The sequence below is a fragment of the Hetaerina americana genome, unplaced genomic scaffold, assembly GCF_022747635.1.
Source record: "Hetaerina americana unplaced genomic scaffold, ioHetAmer1.1.p SCAF_7, whole genome shotgun sequence".
Lineage (NCBI taxonomy): Eukaryota > Metazoa > Arthropoda > Insecta > Odonata > Calopterygidae > Hetaerina > Hetaerina americana.
In genome coordinates, this window is record NW_027287316.1 from 63,311,167 (window position 1) to 63,333,667 (window position 22,501).

The window sequence follows — 22,501 nt, forward strand, 5'->3', positions numbered from 1 at the left end:
TTTTAAATCTTCAGTATTCAATTAGTCTAATTATTTTATTAATACATATTATTTTTCAGGAAGCTAAGAATATATTATTTACGTTTATACACACACTTATACTTTTATTTCACTCATAATTTTCTTCATGGGTAAAGCCTAGACAAAGGAATGTTTTTTTGCTAAATAAATTATTACATGATATTTTATTGTCATTTTTAATAAATTGAATTCATAGGATTACATATCAGGCAATAGTTAATTAGCAGAATAATATTGAAAAATAATAATTTCATAAACATAACCTCATGACATTTTTTAAAGTAATCATGAAATTTAATGCTTAAATGTTTCCTGATCACAGTTTTTAAACCCTGATACATTTTGGTCTATAACTGCACTTAAACCGGCACATAAATATTTTCATTGGTAGAGGCTTCAAAATCCATGATCCACATTAATTGACTACAGTCTACCAGCAAAAATTACCAATACCCCCATCACCAGTCTGTGGACCACCTTGAGAGTGTTGAGGCAATTCCCACAGCTCTACCTATAGTGAGGTGGCATAGTAGAATCATCATAAGTGGGGAGAGATTGTATTGCAGAGGCATGAATAACCTGCTTTTGCTGACAAATGCATTTCAATCCCTTTGCCGTCACAAAAATCTGTAATAGGAAAATATATTATTATAGGCTAATAAGAAAGATCAATCATGTAAAAAAAGGTGACAAAATTATTTGACTAACTTCTACCACGTGTAATGGTCATATTTACAAAATATATACACAGTCTTCTCATTGAATTAGCATCAACAGAATCCTGACAATAAATATTATTTTGCATTGATATTTTTTATGATAAGTATCTATGTATATTTATATTATTATTACACTTCATCATTAAATACAAATGGATAATTACGTAAGCGCAACATTTTTGTATTATATCAGCAAGGTTCCCCCGACAACTTCTCATGCCTTAATGGTTTCCAGAAGGTGGACAGGTTCAGCATATGCTATCTCTAGCAAATTGGGCACGGATATTCTGAAAAGAATTATAAAAAACTTTTGAACTTAAACATCAATGCATAAAACATATAATAATTGGCAGTATGCTGTTATTAAGCATGAATAACTCACTTGGAAGGAACACTTTTTTAAAACTAGATTATTATTAGGTAGTCTACTGTTAAGGTAAGATTTGAATGGACACTGACTGAGAATTGACACACTTCTTAGGCCTTACTATGAAAAAACAATATGAGACCTAACACTTAAATAAATCCTGCTTCAATTCTGTACACTCCCTTCTTCCATTCAACTTGCCTACCTTACCTGCTGAATATTCTCCGCACTCTCATAGTCTTTAATATGCCATTGCCAATCGCAATGCTCTGCATCCACATTTACTGCCTCCTATGGAATACACCCAATAATTCTCTTTCCTCCCTCACCACACCTTGGTAATTCCATTTGTTTCCCATTGTCGTCAGTTTTACCTTTTCCATTCTTCTACATACCCACATCTCAAAAGCCTCCCATCTACGTTAATCATCTTGCTTCAAAGACCATGGTTCCAAGATGCTCAAAACCATGCTCCAGATTAGTTTTCACTGATCTTTCATTAACATATCCACTCAACATTCCTGCCATCAAGTCTCTCTTCCATATGAAAGTTTTTTTGCCTAAACCAATCATTTTTCAGCTACTTTATTCCAGTGTGCATACTAATTGACCATCTTGGTCCAAAACATTATCTAGAGAGGCAAATTTTTCCACCTGCTCTAGTTTTTGTCCTTCTAACTTTAGCATTGAGAGTAGCATCCATTTTTCTCAAAAACTCCATGACCTTTGTTTAGTTTACATTGATTCTAATTCCACATCTATCAAATGAATTTATGATGTCCTTAGTTATGGTTGTAACCCCTAGCCAATTTGTTAAGTAAAGCTTAGCTTGATCATCAACAAACTGATAGCCGATTTTATGAGTTCCCCACCGACTTTCATACCTACCTTAGGTTGTTCCCATGCCATTTTTTACCATTTCCTTTATATTTCCATTGAAAAGCATACGCTACAGAGGACACTACTGCCTTACCTCTCATATCACTGTGCATCCTGATTCTCCATTCACCACATGCACCAGAGCAGTCTGAGATATGTACACTTTTGAATAAGTTCCCTATCCCTCCCATCAACTCATATCTTCTGTAATGCATGTAGAATTATTTATTCTATCAAGTTCACTCATTGAAATGTCTTTGCAAAATCAAATCTAGGAAGCAAACAAATACATCCAGATGTATTCTATTTTACTCACTATTAGTGAACTTATTACTGCTTTGACGTCATTCCTGTTCAAAAACCATACCCATTTCTTCCTCCCTATGATTGCTTGTTGACATGTAGACAACCATGATGACCCAGTTTGTAGGTTCCACTTTTACTACTACTAATAACGTCTACCACTTGCCAGCTCTATGTTTACTGTGCTTCTTCCTACCTTTTTGTTCAATATTACTCCCAACCTTTTAAGGGATCTCTTCCCATCCACTTTATACTATCCTATAACTACTGCTCCAGTTATCCCCACCTACAAAGCCCTAATAAATCTGTACTTCATATCTCCATATCAAGCTTAATCTTTTCCAATTTCACAATCCTTAGCATTGTACTAACATTTCAAATTTATTTATAAAAGGTTGGTTCCCCTTCTGCCTTCTTCACAGCTGTGGCTGTCAATTCAAGGGTAATACTAGAGAGGTAACACAAAGGGGAATGATATGTAAATGATACATAAATATTAATGAAATGCATTTCATTGTTCCCTTGCCTATGGTGTATCATAATATTGTACAAAATTATGCATGTAGTACATACGGTTACGCACAAAATTACACAATAATGTCTCAATTCTGTTGAGGCTGGTTAAATTAAAACTTAATTCCCTAAGTAAACACCTCCTTACATTCTTTTGAAAATGGCAGTTGTACAGCAATGAGCCCTGATATATCCATACTCAGCTGTCCCTTCAGCAGCATGTGGAAGGGTGTCAGCAACCACTGCTCTTGGGCAAATTCTCCTTACCCCATGAATACCCTATACTTTCACATAGGCATCGTTAAATGTCCACATGAATTGGTCATGGACTATGCCTGGATAGGCTGTCCTATCCATGATTTTCATTCCAGTGTCACATATCTGAAATAAATTCATGAGAAGACAAGCATTATTAAATTACAACAACAAATAATTATCATTTCATGACATTTTCACTACTTACTGCAGTAAATAAGGAAAGGATATCAGCATTTCAAATTATTGAGGCAAAGATTTAATTATTGTTACAATTATTATGTAGAAATGCTAATTACCATTTACACATTAACAGGGTAAACCCTTTCCGGGTTTTGTATTGATCCTCATGATTAATTGGTGTTATCATGGCCATGTTTGTGCAATAAATCACACCTCTAATATCTGGGAAACGAATAATAGAATCAAACCTAAATGAAGTTTGAGCAAATTGATTTATTAAAATGTCAATATTTTGTGTAATAACTGTTCTTATCAAAGTATTTCAAGTAAGACATGCCCTTACTTAATTTGAAGCTGGAAATTTAACCGAGTTCTGTTGTGATGACACATGGCATCTGAAAAAGTTCCCATACACTTAAGATACTGAATTTTACGTGAACCCAGAAAAAAGTTTGGGCCAACAACCTACTGGGAAGTTAGTCCCAAACAATTGCAACCATTTTGCTAAATGTGTCATCACAGCTTCAGTTGCATGAAATGGCATTAATAGGAATTCTGTAAAAGTCACTGATAATCATTCTTGGATGCCATCTGTGTACTGGGCTACCATGGCCATAAAATACTGGGATAGCTAAAATGGCAACAGAAAATGCATTGCTTTGTGGTTACCTTCTGTCCTAATCCCATTCTTATATGAATGAACTCCCAACTCCTTAAAATGGTATGAGAATTCATGGGAAGCTGATTTTGATTCACTTGCGACACATAAGAGAGTGACTTGTTCTGGCAAATCAAAGGAAAAAGCTAAGGGGCCAATCAAACCCTTTCAAGGTGGACGACAAAGATTATATCCACTTTTACAGTTATGAAGGATATTGTACTAAAAATTTACATAAAATACATTCGAGGGGGTTATTGTTAAATTTTAATTAGTAATGAAAAATAATCAAGATAGAAACTTAATTTTTATTTGTTGATCTTAAGACTTCTCTACATAGTCACCATCCAGAATGATACATTTCTCCCAGTTCTTCTTGACCTTTTGAAGGTCATGATTGTAGAACTCAGCAGATTATATCAAAAACCACTGTTCTACCTCTTGAATTATGCCATTTGTGCTGTCAAATTTCTGACCCCAGAATGGTGTTTTGAGTTGAGGGAATAAAAATAAGTTGCTTCAGGTGATATAAGGAGAATAGGGCAGATGTGACAAAATTTCAGGGTCACATTGCTTTGATTCCTCCACCACACCTCGAGAACATTGCGGAGGTTCATTGTCGGCAAGAAGACGGATGCCTTTGGTGGTCATATCACACCATTTCTTTTTCAGAGCATCATGGAATTAGTTGAGCAGTGTGCAGTAATAGTCACCGGTGATGGTCTGATCCTTCTCCAGGTAGTCTGTTAAGATGACTCCATGAAAGTCCCCTAAAATAGACAGCATGACTTTCCTTGCAGAATTCTGCAACTTAGCCTTCTTGGGAGGAGGTGAGTCGCTGTGCTTCCACTCCTTGCTCATCTCTTCGTTCTCTGAATCATATTGTTAGATCCAAGATTCATCCATTGTTGCCAGGCGACCAAAATATCCTCACTGTCTTGTTCCAAGAGATTCAACATCTCCAATTAAGGGTCATACCGTGTTCACTTCTGAAAAGTAATCAGTAATCATGGAACCCAGCATGCTCACACCTTTGGTGAATGCAGTTCTTTGTGAATAATTTTCCACACACTGCCATTACTAAGATCAGTCTCATTCATGATCATTTGGATGGTAACTCTTCGGCCTAAAAGGATCAAGTCTTCTACTTTCTACACTCTGGCAGCATTGACTGTGAGTGATGGTCTTCCATTTCTTGAATCATTTGTGATGGACATGTGGCCAGTTTGAAAATTCCTTTTCCACCTCACATCATTGTGAATTTGCTGGGCACCGTAACTTTTCAAGTGAAGGGACTAAATAACATTGCAAGCCTATATCTTCTCCATACTGTGAGTTACTTCAATCTATGGCTTCCTGAAACAAAACAATTTAACATTAACAGCTGTAATTTACAACATTTTGTGCATAAGGATCAATTAATATGCAGGATGAATTTTATCCAGATATCTCAGTTATTTCTTTACATAAAATATATTCAATCACGGGGATATAGATATAAGGTAAAGGAATAGGAACACACATACAAGTAAATGGCAAACACAGGATTGGTGTGGAAGGTGGAAGGACGTAGACTGCAAGCAGGAAAGTTTCCTTGATTGAGCCCGACCTGTGGATCTTCGAATTGCCGGGTTGACGCTCTTAACAATTGAGCCATCGAGGAAATGTAATTAACGCTGAAATCTGTGGGGGACTTTGCAACCACATGCCCTGATTCTTTGGCTCTGAGATGGTGTTTGATACTTGATTTACCCAACAGCAAAGAAATGAATATCAATGCTACAATTTCAGAGTGTAAAAATCATTCACCTCAAGGCGAATGATTTTTACGTACAGAAATTGTCACATTGAAAAATGCATTATAGTGGATGACTCCGTTAAAAGTTACCGCTGCGGCATCTCCTGCAATTTCTTGGAATTAAGCAAAGAAATGGACTAACAGACTAGAGGAAAGGATGGTATGGAAAGCAATCATGCAACGTCAAAATAAGTAGGCCCAGTGCATTAAAGGATATGCATTGCTAGAAGAGGAGATGAGCCACATTGGCCAAGTACACATTCAAACATGAAAACCCAACAAATGGTGAAAACATAGTTACAAGGATATAGATGCTTATGCATACAAAGATGTTTCCACAGCTGATGGAATAAACTGAAGAAATTGTGAGTACTGCTTCAGTACTTAAAAGTTGGTGATGATAGAATGAACATTTTTGCATAAGCTGGCTCAGTAAAACCAAAATAATACTGCTCTGGTATCACATGAAGGAAGCAGAAAATTTCATTTGCTCAGTGAACCCAAAGCATATATATGAGCAATTTTTAATCTTGAGGTTTTTTTAACATTTTATGTACCTACTTGAGGGACATGGTAGTCCAGTGGGTAGAAAGTTGGACAGCTGACTGGACAGTCTGGGTTCAATTTCTGGGGATTCCTTTGGGTACCCTTAACTTCAACCAAGCTACAAATTTTTCTGGGTACCAGATCTTTCTGGGAAACCATAAGTTACATGGAAAGAAACTAGTCACCCTACCCTGATGTGTGAAATTCACACACCATTGGATATAGTACTAGGTGAGTGCTACCCTCACCTATCAAACCAAACTTCGGATGGATAACTGTGATTAGTTGGTTGGTACCTACTTAGACACCAAACTGGCTTTACAAAACATTTCTAATTGCTTCTTAGTAGATTCAGTCTATAGGTTAGAGCCATGGCTTATAACTTTACTACCCCATCTACCATAATTGGCTCCTGAACATTGCCAATCTTGCAATCTTGCACAGAGGTGCAGTAGAAGTTTAGGGACATAGGGGAACTGAAAGCATGGGAGAGGTGTCAAATAAAGGAAAGAGTTTTGCGCTACTCACCCAAAGTTTCACGGAATTTGTTTGTACTTGTTCCATAATGCATGGCATAATGTTGAAATGAAGGTGATTGGCATGAATTATTTTGGAGCTATATACATTTCTCATTTCAAAATCAATTTATGAAAAACCAATTTTGTTTTACATTTTATTCCACTGAAGAGTGTAACTTCTGAACTCCAGGTTTCCTAATACCCACATGAGAAGAAACTGGCTAGAGAACAACTACTGCTTTTGGCAATGAGGAATCAAGAGGGAAATGATTGAAAGATATATCACCTAGTTCAAAATATATTTTATTAGTAAATACTTAAATACAATATATTCCTGGGAAGTCATCTGAAAAAGTAAAGTTAGTGGATGATTGTAAAATTTATAATCGTCAACTCCATTATTGTTAAAAATATAAAAATTTCAACAATTAACTCTAATTTTTTACAGGGATGAACAAGGAATTTTTTTCCTCCTACATGAAGATAATTTATTTCTGGCAAACAAGTATTTCAGCTATCATTTATCTAATTTGTCATGCCTACTAGATATGGCTTTAATCTGTTCTACCATTTTCTCCAATTTCCAAAATGATGTATTCTCTTTGAGTACTGGCAATCACTGCCATACTCTCACAAATGGCATGATGATGACTGTTATTTTGAAAGTTCACATTATTTGTGTCTTCATGAGAATATTAACTTCTAATTGTTGATAGTATTTTTTTATGGTAAATAGCTGTATGTCAGCATAGCAATGAGGTATAACACCTCCAGTGCCACAGGGCATTATTAAATCCATCATCCACAGGAAAAGCTATCATGATGTATAAGTGGATGTTAAAAACAATATGAAATTCTCCCGCACTGACTCAATAATGACTAACATTGGTTTTAGACTAGCTGAAATGGATCCAGTGTAACGAAACAACTGAAGAATCAGTGGAGCATAGTTCAATTGACCAATAAGATTACCATCATGACAACGGCTACCTAACTGTGGTCCTCATGGAATATCAGCAAAAACCTGAGAGGCCACAAAATTGGTCATTATATGAGGGTTAAGTGATTTTGTCAAATAAAGAAGGTGAAATATTTGTTAAATGTAACAATGATTTTAATTACAAATGTAAAACAAACTTTCACATCTACAGGATAGCATCTGTTCACATAACAAAGGTGAGGTCCCAAACACCACCTAATAATAAACATAAAGGAAACAAATTAAGAAACCCCAAAATAGGAGTGATAGAATTTCAACTCAGTATTGGTAAGACTGCTCATCGGAGCTCATTATCACATCTGAACTCTGTTCCTAAAAAAGATTCAATTATGTATTTAATTAAATGTAAGGTAAATTCATTTATGTATTGTCAAGTGCTTAACATGTACTAATCACTGACTTCAGTGTATGCATACCTGGACAGAGATGGTGTCAAAAAGAGGCTCTGATGATGTGCCTCTAATCATATTAATGATTTATCTTTCAATGTCAGATTAATGATTTATCTTTCAATGTCAGATAATGCAACAGAAGTAACCCAGAAGGTGTGGACAATTTTACTGGAATATTTCATAAAAAACAATAGGTTTCATGGTTGCAGTATTTCAAATGTAATCACGTTAACACATATTTCAGGTCATGTTCCAGCATTTTGCCCAGCAAGCATTCTTAACCCTTGCCTTAATTGTCCCATGCTTTATCATGGATCACAAAGGAAATAATCATATAATAAATGGTTTCTAAGAATGAAGTTACCGGGCCAATAATTTGGGAAAGTTAAATAAAAAAATCATAGATTACAAATGAAACAACTCAATATTTATAAATTACCTTCCTCCAAAAGTCCATGCATTTTTAGTAAAGTTATATTCGCTCACTTCCGTATAGAAACCTTGCCGATTGGTTTTTCAAACACACTATTTGCAAAATTCCTATTATCTCTCATAAAATTCCCTGGGACTGATACTTGCTTTTTCGTCAACTTACTTATTTTTTTTTAAATCAGGAACACTGCTAGCACAAGAATTAGTTGTAGTGCACATAGTTATTAGGTGTCCAAAAATTTACATTTGTTTTTGCAGGCCAGCAAACATTAATTTTGTGATTTTATCACTAGGTTGTCCGAAGGGAAAAGGACCATTTACAATATAAAAACACAGTACATTGACCTGACCTGCAATGCAAGATGAAAGTGATTTCTCCAGGTTTCACTTCAGTTGCAGAGTACTATTTCATAAACTAGTTTAATTCTTGACTTTCAATTTAATATACGTCATAATGTAGTACTTACCATGAGCTACCCATTATTTAAATGTGTTAACGTGAAACACACACCTGACAGAAAGGAACTTATATTCCACATTTGCTGCTATCCAATGTTGTGTCCACCATTGGCCAACAGAAAATTTTTTCTTCTGTCAATCATCCAGGAGAGTAATTTCAATGATATTTTTATTCGTTGGTATTCCAATGGTTAAGGTAGGACACCGACTATACAACTGTACAACAATGTATTTACTAGCCTCTCCCAGCGAAAAATCTGAAATTGGCACTACAGTAAGTCCCTCTTCAATTCCACATACTTCCTTTCTCCCTTCATTCCATTCAGCATGCCTAAACTATTCCTATCCTTTCTTGTTTGCCTATCATTCCCCCTCTTTCACAGTCTTCCCCATCCCATTTCCCATTAAAACACTCGGCATCCATCTTTCCTGCCTCTTTTTGAGATCTGCCAACAACCTCCTCTCCTCCCCCACCATGCCCAGCACTTCCTTGTTCGTTTTATTTTCTGCCCATTTTACCTTTTTCATTCTTCTCCTTACTCACATTTCAAAAGTTTCCAATCTACTCCTATCATCTTACCTCAATGACTGTTTCTGCACCGTACAAAACCACGCTCCATATCAAAGGTTTGCCAGACCATTTCTTAACATTCTTACTCAAAGTCCCTGCCATCAATTCCCTTATCCCTAATGATGAGGACAACGTAGATGAATAAATAAAATGGGACATTGGTGATAGGCAGGCTTTCCCCTATATAGCGGGTGTATTGCTATGGAAGCTCCTTCTATGGTACCAATGAGGGCACTGTAAAAAGATGGATGTTTATAATGAAGGGCTCACCAACATGAGGATACAATTTGTATTAATTTTAAAGCATCTGATAAAACCTTATGAGTTTTCCAGTCTTTCTGTGCTTTTACAGGTTTTCTAGATTATCTTCTTGCATGTGAGGCAGTATTTGTATGACGAAAACAACCAATGGTGAACACTGGAATAAATAAACTTGGTATTTTCCACTTTTGAAGCATAGGCAACATCATCAGGTATAAAAATCATGCATGGTCAGGAAATTTATATATTCTTGTTAGAAGGGAAGGTGGGCTATGGAAGCGAAAGGGAAGAAAGCAGAGGGAGGGAGGGAATTATCGATCTGGACGAGGCCGCATGGGGGAGAGAGGAATGGGTTGGTACAATGAGGTGGCTGATGGGGGAGGGGAAGAGATGATGCGTAGGAAGGAAAGGATTATGAGCAGGGAGCAGGGTCTCTCCCCCTGCACATACAAAGGGTTTGATTGATCCTATCCCTTTTGAATCATTACAGTTCATCATGTCACAGCCTGTTGCAAGTGGATACAAATCAGCCACATCAACTCCATGATTCTCATGCCATTTCCAAATTTAAAGTATGTTTTTTATGATAAAAAAGTCCACGACATCCATAGAGGAATGCATATGTGGATGTCATAATAGCAATCCCAATAGCGGCATTGGTAGTCTGATAGTAAGATGGCATAAGCAACTTTTACAGAATAAATACTGATGCCAATACTCATAGCCGATGCCAAGACGGCATCCTTAGACAGGCACCATTGATAGGGAATAACCACAAGGATCCTGACAAACCAATGGTCTACGATGGTACAACTCTATTCTCTCTTCTTCTGTAATTCCAAAAAATGTGACCATTTTATTTCTATCTTATGATTCCTCCACTTCACCAGCAATTCCCTAGCACCCGACAGAAATGATGAATATCATCACATGAGTTGGGAAATTACAAGCATTGAAAAGCTCAACAACTACTGAAATGAAAGCTAAAAGGATGCTACCACTGAAATCATTGTACTTTTCAAAGGAAGCGTGTGATATTTAAGCATTCTTTTCAAATAAAAATTTACAAACTATCCCACTCCAGTGGTAACACCTATGGCATGACGGTGTATTTAGGCAAAGATAGGCTAGAAATGAAAACATCACATGCCACAGTAAGACAGCTAAACAACTTCGCCATAACTTTTAGAACACTGTTCCCCATCATCCACACTTTTTGACAATCTAAAACCAACAAAAAAATTACTGCTGTAGAACTGTTACATGTAACCATAAAGCATTGCCGGAAGGAAATGACCATATATCACAACAAATGGACAAAAGTGATTTGGCAACAGTGTATGGTATTTATTAAAACACCTGTATAAAGCTATAAGTAAAACTGTACTACTCAATTTATACTATGGGAAAAATTTATTCAAATATAACCTACAGTATAATATAATGGGGATCAGCTGCTATTTCTCAAAACATCTTTAAAAAGCAAAAGAAAGCTATTAGAATAATCACCAGGAAACCTCGCAATGCTCCATCAAGGCCTATTTTCCATGAATTAAATTTGCTACCACTCCCATGTATTTACATTATGTTTTTAATTCTGTATATAAAAAATAACATTGGCTCCTACTCTCTTAACTCTGCCTATCATCACCATTACACCAGAGGAGGGCACAACATCCATTATGGGAATATAAGAACCAAAGCATTGAAATTAGGACCCAATGAAATGGGCATCAGATTATAAAACAAATTATCCAAAGTATAATAGGTACTAAGGGAACTGCTGCATTCAGGCAAAAATTAAAAAGATATCTACAATGTAATATATTGTACTTGGTTGACGAATATTTCAATAATATTCCCGGCCAATAGGTTCATACTCTTGGTTTATGGCAATGGTCATGGTCCGATTCATGTTGGTGATCAATGATTTTTCTGAATTGATATTTCATGTGCATGTTACAGCCAATTTCCATGGGTTTGTGCGAAATATTATGTAACTGCGGGCACCATTTCTTTTTTTGTATCTTATTTGAGTCTGTGTCTTTGCTCCTTTTTGGCGTGCCTTATATCATGCACATACACCACCCACCTGATATTTTTGTATTGTGATCTCTGGGAAAATAAAAAGTATTAATAATAATAATAATGGTGGAACAGAAAGCAATTTATTAACATAGCTGACCCTACCAAAATTGAAAGCTGGCCATATCTAACACCTTGGGTTACAAAATGTTCACATTGCTGATTCTGAAAATCTCATAAGAACCTGAGACTCAACAACTGACCATCACTTTTATGATATTCTATATCAGGGCATCCAGTTGTTCACTCAAATTAATAATAATAAAACTAGCTGCTTTCCTAGGTGGTTTAGCAATGAAATGAAAAATTTAATTGGTAGGAAGAAATTACGGCACAAATTAAATAAATAACTGGATTGCAATCTGATTATGCCAAATTTTCAAAGGCTAAGGTCAAAATGTGCTAAATTAATAAGGAATTGTTACAACATATACATAACACAACTCCAGTCAGCTATCCAACATAATCCAAAACACTTTTGGCATCATGTAAGCAGTATGAGGAAGACGGACTAACTACCCAATGTAATGTTTTTTAATTATTTTTCTGCTTGTTCATATGATGACATAAAAAACCTTTTAGCAAAGTATTTCTCATCTGCACATGTAAAACATGATAGTACCCCTCTCCACAATTTTCGTCCTCACTCCACTATTTCTATCTAATCTCTCTATCTCAGTAGAAGACATCAAAATTACACTATGCCAACTTGACCTCCAAAAGGGTTGTGGTCCTCATGAACTCCCAGCCCTACTTCTGAGTATGTTTCTTGAGCCATTACTTTATCCTTGCATATACTTTTTCATAAATGCCACACACTAGATTTTTCCTGGCACAATTAAATCCACATTCCCACATAGTACCAATACATTACAAACCATACAAGATAACAGAAATAATATAACAGACATCCGATTGCTAAGCTCTCAAAAATAGTGAATATCTTAGAATCATTGGTTGTAAATAAGCTAACTCTACTTTTATTGTATCCTGAACTGCATGATTTCACTAAAGGAAGATCAACACTCACTAATCTTTTGGTTTTTCAAAAGTATCTCATAGAAGGTATGGAAAAAGGGTAACAAACATGTCATATATACTGATTTCATTAAGGCTTTTGATACTGTCAGTCATAAGCTTCTGCTTAAAATTTGGACACATTGGGAAAGAGTGGTACCTTACTTGACTGGATGAAAATTTATTTGACAAACAGAGAAATTGTAGTAAAAATTAATGCATCTAAAAGTAAACATTTCAATCAATTATTATGCATTCCCCAAGGATCCCATCTGGGTCCACTATTGCTTAACTTATTTATAAATGATATTATAATGGCATAAGACCAAATTCCTTTTCTTTTGTATGCCGATGACTTGAAATTTTTTTGACAGTTTAATCAATTGATGACACCTAACTCTGCAAAACTGCCTTTATAGGCTTAAAAGCTGGTGTGAGCATAACTATCGACCTTTCCATTTAAAAAATGCTATTCTGCAACATTCAGACAGAAAAGGAGTCCAAAACATTATAAATATAAACTGTATTTTTATCCTATGGCCTGATTAACAAATATAAAAGACCTACGAATTATATTTGACTCATAGTTAACATTCCATCAACATTATAAATATGTTCAATCTAAAGCATACAAATTGCTTGGATTTATCTTCCGATATGGAAAAACTTTCATCATATAGAGAACCATTTAAAGTTCTGTTCATCTCATTAGTTAGGTCACCGTCAATACTGCTCTACTATTTGGTCACCTTACGACAAACTTCATACTCATACAATCGAACTTGTTCAAAGAATATTCATGCACAAAATTGCATTACATTCAATTTTCACAAAGATCTTTAGAGTTATCATGAAATGTTACCTCTACTAAATATACCCTCCTTGCATAAACATAGATAAATTAATAACATAACTTTTCTTCATAAATCACTGCATAACAAGATTGATTCCTCAGAACTCTAAAGTGCAATATCTTCTAGAGTACCGTCAAATAACACAAGGCATGAAGGACTCTTAGAAATTTCTTATCATGCACAAAATTACACCTACTATTCGCCTGTACAGAATATGAGAGATGTCAACAGCTGTGATTATATTGAACTATTTTCTATCTCACCACGATTCCTTAAAAAAATGTTACTAAAAATACCTGAAGAATTTTAGAATGCCATTAAGTTGTTCCTCATGCCCATTGGGTAGATTTTCTTAACTGATTCACAAGGTCTATTTAATGATTACTAGCATCATTTTGTATCATCATCTGGCCTGTAACAAATACTATTTTCTCATGTTCTGTTTTCTTTTTTAAATCTGGAATATTGTTCATTATTGATATATTTTCTGCATTAATCAATATAACTAAGTATGTATGTGTTCCAGTATACATTCATTCATGTTCTGTTGGATAAGTAAATCATTCATTTTGAAATCAAAAAAGTTGCAGCAGAGTTCTTGCTACAGGTATTTTTATTTTATATTCAAAACAAAATGATACCTTTAATATTAGTCATACTTTTAACAAGTGGGCATGGTTGTCCAGTGGATAGAGTTCTGAGCTAGTGATCATATGTCCCTGATTCTATTCCCAGTGAGACCTCAGGGACTGCTCAACCTCACCAGGAAGTTTGATTTTCTACATACCAGGTCTTCCTCGGGTACCATTAGTGGCACAGGGAAAGCATCCGGCCCCTTTACCCTGATGTGTGGATTTCACATACTGTTGGGCTTAGTATTACATTTTAAATTTACCCTAATAAATCAAATCAAACTTGGATTAATTGCTGGGGTCTATAAATTATCCAATTAATTATCATAATATTCTCCAAATGAGTATGCCAGGTCATTTTCAAACAAGATTATAAATATGCCACTGCATTGTGATCTCATTCTTTTCCAAAGAATTTAGAAATTGTTGTGAATGAATGTTCTTGCTAAGCAGGCTCCTAAAATGATGAGCCTACCACTTTTTGGGCAAATTTTCTTTCTGTAATTGTAATGTAATAATCATAAACAAAGAAAAGAAGTTAAATCCTCCATTAAGTGAAAGATGCAATCGATTTATTGAAATACATTTGTCTTCCTGTAGTCTTACATATACCTTCCTGTATCTTAGTTTGTACAGTTTTAGGGTGATACTTGTAGTAGTATATTTATTAAGAAAATTGATAAATGGTTTAAATGATTATATGCTCACGTGAAAAGATTTTATTCCCCAATTGAGAGAGCAAAATACTCAAATTGATTGAAAAATTTAATGAGAAGTTCCCTCATCACAATTTATTCAAACATAAGTATGTAATTTGGATTTAAAACAGATACAAAATGAAATGAAAATATTGATGCTGTCTTATTTGACTCTTAAAAAAGCACACTCCTATAATACTTACAAAGGTAGTTATACAGAGACAATACAAATGAAAGTTACTCCAAGTGATGAATGAAAGTGTTCAAAGAAATTATTTATAAATACTCAATTCAAGTGAAATCATTAAGCACATATTAACTATATTTCCTATTAATATTTTTGAATGAGCACAAATAGAATCCTTAACTTTCCATAATAACATTTTGGGCAGAAAGGGGGAGGGGAATTGTATTTTCAGGTTAGTAAGATGGATATATCCATGGGCATCTTGCAGCATAAGCACAAATTCAATATATTATTTTTATATAGCAAGAACTGTACACTTGGATACTGATGTGAGGAAAAAAGCTGGTGATATTGCAGAAGATATGCATCTCTGGAAAAAAAACTTTGCCGGCCCAATCAAACATTGTGGATGTGAATCCAGTTTGCATTAATCTATTATGTTTTTATTCATTCTTGGCATAATATTTGTGTGTACACAGTATGTACATTATCTAATACATAATCACCTACATACAATAAAAACGATAAACACAGTTTTCAACCTGTAATTTGGTTTGGCAGAGTTCACCCAATACTGAGCCTGACAGCATGTGAAATCCACATTACAGTAGGGGGGCCAGATCCTTTTCCTATGCTGGATATGACTTCACAGGGAGAAATGGTAACCAAAAAATCATACAGCTTGGGTGGAGCTAAGGGTGCCCAGGAATTGAACTCAGGCCCTCTGGTCAGTAGTCCAACACTCTTCCCTGGACTATCTAGTCCCCCTCCTGTGCACAATAACTAAACCTTTTTAACTGCCACTCATTGACAGCACTAATGGTAATTTACACAAACAATAGAACAAATTAAGATCAATTCAAATAAGTAGATTTGCAGATATTACACAACAGCTCTGTTACACCATATTGAACAAGTGAAAGAATTTTGTTCGTTTTGAAAGTGTTTCTGTACTCTAAATGAAATAAAACATAAAAATAAATTAACTTAGTTCTCAGAACTTCTGAGGTTGATGGATTAATTACAAGTCAATTTTTGGCAAGGGCGAATAAGCTTGGAAATTATAGATCATTTAGAATACATTTAGCTCCAAAAACTCAGGACTGAACCTCACTGATAGATTCCATCAGTTTCAAACACTTCATACTAAACAACCTCCAAAAGAATTAAAGCATTGAAGTCTGTGAAAAATGAGCTTACAACCATCCTGACTATCATTCAATTCGCCATTTTTTTATGGTTAATATCTATGTACCAAGCTGGAGAGGACACTTAAGTCTAGATTAGAAGGAGTAGTAACTCTATCTACGGCCAAACAACAATTATGGTGCTAATGAAATGAAGGAAATATTAAGAACACATTTGGAAAATTATTTGGGTTTCCTAATTATAAGCAGACTTGGTTACCAAAATTAAAAATATATATACATATATATTATTGTATAATATATACATGTAATACATTATATATACAAAATTATATATATAAATAAACCATAAACACAGTAATCAACCCAAAGGTCTGTTTGGTAGGTGATGGTAGAGTTCACCCAGTACTAAGCCCGATGGCATGTGAAATTCACACATCTGGGTAGGGGGGTCAGTTCCCTTTCCATGCTGGTTATGATATTCCAGGAGGATCTGGTGCCCGAAAAATCACAGCTCAGGTGGAACCGAGGGTACCGGTACAGGCTTGCGCGGGAATTGAACCCGGGCCCTCCACTGAGTAGTCCAACACTCTACCCCTGAACTACTGCAACCCATATGTATGCGAAGATCATGTTAAAAAGATTTATTTTGTGTGCATTTCTAATGTTTATGCAATTATCTTCTTGAGAGTACTTTAAATAATCTCATTATTAATTCATACACAGTGAAATTTGATGTACATACATATTTCTGTGATCTCCTTTGGCAGCTTAGGTATCTTGTATGATTTAAGTGATAGGATAATGTGGAGAACAGGTTGGCATACCATATATATTTCCAGAGTGAAGGGTTTGGAGTATTACAGGAACATAAATGGACTTCGTACCATGATGAATGTTAAATCAGGTCTACTTTAAACTTACATAAATTAATACCCCGTTTGTGAAGGCCTTACAGCAAAAAATAGGCATGTACTAAGTAGAATGGGATTTCATACCATGGATTCTAATTCTCCTCCATGAAGGAACACAACAATAAATGATTGCCATTTTCAGCCATCCTTCACTGCCCGTTTAGGTACTTCCAGTTTAACTCCATGAGTTTTGAAATTAATATCAGTATCTTTTCACTCCCATCTATTTTCCAATAATCATTAAAGTCAGACCTTAATGGTGTTCAAATTAAATCTCCATATGAAAATGACATTATTTGCAAAGGGTTCCATAAACATTAGCACACAACACATTAACTATTTGTGCCATTTAGTCTAATCCAAGACAGAAGGTATACATATGCATGTCAGCATGATTCTAGTTTGGTTCGTTATTTGAATTATTGCACTACCTTGGTATTGACTAGTTATATCATTAAGAAATACAGAGCATTCAATTTGTAAAAATCATCTGCAGTAGTCTACTTTAAAGTAACTGCTGAACCATTTCCCTCAGTCTTTGAATGGTTTTTGGCTAATTCTCAATTCAAATTCTGATGGTGTTCAAACTTGCACCTTGTTTTGGGGATAATAACATAATTCTAAAAAATATCAGCTTTATGTGAACAGTATATATTTCAAAAGATAAATGCACCTCTTGTGAATTTCATTCACCAAGGTAACAACTGTGATACATTTTTCCATATTACTTAATGTGCAAGTATATATTTTTGTCACAAAATAATAAAATTGCGAAAATTTTCAATTTCGCATTCAATATGCCCATTAATTCAATAAGCAATTAATTTTAATTACTTGAAATGGCTTCTTTTGATCGACTCCCATTTACCTACAGGTATTCCATCTATCCCTGTTCATTCGGGACATGAATTACTTGATAAATCCGGGACTTCCTGAAGTAGGTATTTCATGTTACAGCCTCCGAAGTTAACCAAGGCTTATTTAATAACTAACCAACCTATTTTACCAGAATTTTTCCAGTTAAGGATCATTAAGTACAAGGAGCAAGTTAGTTCACCTAGATCCTACAAGTCTGGTTGCAATCATCAAATGGCTTTAGTCCCATACTTCTACTTCTTCGTACTGCTACAAAACTTTAAAATGAGAGGATTTCCAATGGTGTTCAAATGCCATCTGCATTGTGCCCTGGTTTCTGCACTGCATCAATAACTTTTCGAAGCTTTTCGCAATCTTTGGCGCAAAAAAAGCAATCAGCCATCAGTATAGCAGAGGTTTTCAACATAGTTATCAGTGAATTTTACATTACACTGCATAAATAACTGAGTGCACAGTAACGACAAATGGCGCAAGAATGAAAGCAGGAAGGTGCTTCACTGTAACCTCCAATCAATCGATTATATACACAAACATATTTCCAAAAAGTCGAATAATTCACCCATTCATGTTGTTACCATCGCATTTATTAATCCAAGTAAAAGTTTCATTAATTAACAGTAGGCTCTATGTCTATCCAAATAAATTTGCTATGAGGTGATTCCTTCTTCGCCAATTCGTAAAAATCTTGGACCTCATACTCATAACTAAAGACTTTCCATTCAAAATGCCATTACGGATAACGAGTGTAAAAGAATTTTTAAGATAATCTCTGACGCACATGCAACTCATTTTCGTACTTAAACATATTTCTGAAAAACCAAATATCCGCAAGGTAAAACAGCAGTTTCAAATTTTGCTCATTGTAATTCATGTTTTGCAATACGGAGACAAGAACAACCCACATATTCAAGAGGCCGAACCAAGCAGGCCCAAATACGCTTCATTCGCCATTTTAAAGCACTTCCGTAACCACTGCTGACGTATACGGAGAAGAAAAAAGTGAAGGGGTGAGATGAAAACCTGAGAAATAAAATGCGCAGTGACTACCCGAATAAGTTTTCCGAGTGTGATTAGGGGCGTAACCGAGGAATCCCAAGACAAAACATGAGTTTTAACAATTAGTCATTGCACACATTGATTCTGATATAAAATACACCACATGAAATGTGACACTCAATAACTGGCAATTCAGCATTCCTTTGCATACCTATTTAAATGATACACTCCACTGAACTAGGAAAATACAGGCAACAGTAGGTACTAAAATAAATAGTAACAAATTTAGACAGAATATTTTAATACTACAAATAGTTGATAATTAATGTACAGTGACTGAAATCCGTGAAAGATAAACATGATACTGATGTCATTCAACATATTTCTCTTTTAACCATGTTATACACGCAACTCAATTGGCATAGGACTTTGAATATAGCAAATGATGTCTTGGATATTCCCAGCAGTGAAAAATATATTACAGGGATACATTTTAAATGTTCCTGGCACTTGTAAACACAAAAATCATGGTAATTTAAACAATTTCGCATAATGCACATGTAAAAACAATGAGTTTTTAACATACTAGATGAATAACAAATGAATTCGAACGAATGGAACATTTTCCCACGTTTAAAAATAAATAAAACACCTCATCAAGTAAAAACTTCACAAATTCCTTCACTCACTGCTATCTCTCTGGCAGAAAAGGTTCCGCCTAGTTCTGCACTAACAAAACACAACTGGAAAATGAAGATTACAGCAGGCACAGTACTCATTTTTCTGAGTTCACTTAGAAGTGGTTAATTCTAAGAGGCATTTATTTATCACAGAGACCCGAGAGACCAGCAAACAAGCTCGTTTATGGATCATAAATGTAAAATCAGCGTGACAACTCCTTCGCACGACAAGTCATGCATACATTTAAAGTATTTAATGTCAATATACCAGTCGTCTCTACAAGTCCATAAGGTTGCCTAATACATTAGGTAACGCATGCCATAATTAGGCCCGATATAGTTACTCTAGGCAGAAAAATAAAATTTCAAATTCTGACTTTCACAATCATGAAATATATCTTCCTGTTTTTCTTTAGACAACTTTGATTATTCTTCTAATAAATTTCATATTAAGCGTCCGGACACACAGTATGACGAATTAAATATCTCTTAGACGCCATGACATAAACTATTTTCCAACCATTACAGACAGCCTTGGGATTCCCCCACTCAAATGCATATTCTGTGGAATAATAGGGCATACACTGGATTCGGAGAAATCAAGAAATTGTACATGACTGATGAATTTTCATATATTTCATGTTACCAAACTCAAATCCGCCTTGACACTTGCTAGTCATAACGTCTTCCGGTACATCAGCCTAGTCTAGCAATCCTGCCGACCCTGACTTTAAAATGCTTCACTGACCAAAGGTAGACAATAAATGTGAACAAAAAACAACTTCCATAAAGGAGTACCATATATCATTGGAAATTAACCGTACCCATTAGGTCATTCAAGGTATTGGGTCTGGATCACCGGCCCTGGCATCAAAATCCACTGCATCTGGATCGCCATCCTCCTGATGGACAGAGCTCAACACGGGTAAATCGGCGTCGTCATCTTCCTGAGGGGCATCGACCGCATCTGATGGAATGGTAACATCTTTGTCAGGTGAGCTCCGACAATCGCAACGTGATGTGCAACAGGACGCAGTACTTGCAGTGCTATCACTGACTGGGCTAGCACCTGCATTATCGTCAACCTCAGCCATCTCCACCTCACCCCCAGCTTCACAGTGGGCATCCACCGTCTTTCCCAGGCGGAGAGATTCATTTTCAGCTCTGAGTCTCTCATTTTTTACAGTCAGCCTCGCTAGTTCCATTCTAAGATTCCGGAATTTAGCAGAATCTCCAGAATCGACTTCTTCCTCATCAGCGTTCTGAGTGTTCTCATCGGATAGCTCCTTCATGACAGGCTGCACATCACTTTCTGAATCTCTACCTGCCTCACCGTCAGATATTCCCCTCGACCCGGATAATTCAAGCAATCGCTTCTCTAACCTGTCCGCGCGCGCCTCCAATCCGCGACACTCAGCAACGAGTTCTGCCTTCGACATTGAACTTAGTCTTTCTGTGTGCAGATCCTCGTAAGCCGTAGAAAATTCACGCGTGAGAAATTCTTCCTCATCCTCTGGCGAAGAATAAAACTCCTCGTCTCCCAATTCTGAATCATCCTGACTAACACTCGACTCCCGCGCACGACCCGCACCGCGGCGGCCTACCATCAACAGCTTTGAATCTAAATCAGCGAGATCGTTGTGATCTTCCATCAAAAATTGTGTTGTATTGTACGGAGCCACGGGCTGGCCGTGCGCGAACATTTCCTCCCTAACGCGGTTCGCACGTTTGGTTTCGCGGTCCTCCAATTCACGGCGCTCTTGCCATGACATTTTCGAGTACGGTTTATACTGCCTCTTCTTATTTTGTCGCCGTTTCTTACGCTTGTTCCCTTTCATATTGTTCATGGACTGTTGTGGTGGCTGCAAGTTGCTCATGGTGGTTTGGGGCCCATGCCTGACATTAGGACAATTTTCGCCGTCCCCACTCTCTTTCTCTTCAACTGTACCCGTACCCACCTCATTCTTTCCTCCCGCCGCCATCCCTGCATCAAGTTGGCTGCGACCGCCGCCAGATGGCTTCAGTTCTAATTCTGAAGTAGCTTGCAGAATGGCCGTCCCTGCGACAATTTGAGGCCCAATGTCCTTATTTAGAGGCAATATCACTTCAAGCCCAGACATAGTCATGGAAATAGTCTCTATAGCTTCTCCGTTATTTCACAAATCGATTTCACACGCAATTCACTAACACAATTGTCCTGAATAAGTCCTCGCGAATTAATACGGGGAGTGACGATGTACACGGGTGAACGATAGTGTCCGCCATTACGTGACTACATTGCGGTGCTCCCATAACAATTCAAGCAATAAATATCGATTCACCAATTAAACTTTAGATGACTACATCTTTACCCCTTATCAAAATATGTAACAGCCACTTATTTATTAAATGTAGCCCAAAGGGTTAATGTTCAAAGTTAGAATAATTTATAGAGTTATTGACATGTATCATAGTTCATAAGGGCGTGTACAAGTAGTAAGCATGGCTGCTCTACATGAAGACAATCTCATTAAGAATATTGAGCCGTCTGTACGTCAAA

General features: G+C 36.1%; 1 protein-coding gene across 2 annotated transcripts; it reads right to left on the reverse strand.

Annotated features, from left to right (window-relative positions):
- Positions 1-214: 214 nt before the first annotated feature.
- Positions 215-22,325, reverse strand: LOC139696724 (protein HEXIM1-like). Of its 2 annotated transcripts, none has more exons than XR_011702644.1 (4): positions 21,921-22,317; positions 2,951-3,183; positions 905-1,027; positions 215-648 (listed from the first exon to the last, which is right to left on the reverse strand). XR_011702644.1 is itself a non-coding variant. In XM_071595560.1 (4 exons), the coding sequence occupies exon 1, from the start codon at positions 22,086-22,088 to the stop codon at positions 20,799-20,801; it is 1,290 nt and encodes a 429-aa protein (XP_071451661.1). In that variant the 5' UTR covers positions 22,089-22,325; the 3' UTR covers positions 215-648; positions 905-1,027; positions 2,951-3,183; positions 20,787-20,798. The 2 variants fall into 2 exon arrangements, 1 of the variants encoding a protein (XP_071451661.1); XM_071595560.1 differs by having other exon boundaries at positions 20,787-22,325.
- Positions 22,326-22,501: the final 176 nt, after the last annotated feature.

Bases quoted from the DNA above. Each gene is read 5' to 3' on its own strand.
- LOC139696724 (XM_071595560.1), bottom strand. From the start codon at position 22,088: ATGACTATGTCTGGGCTTGAAGTGATATTGCCTCTAAATAAGGACATT.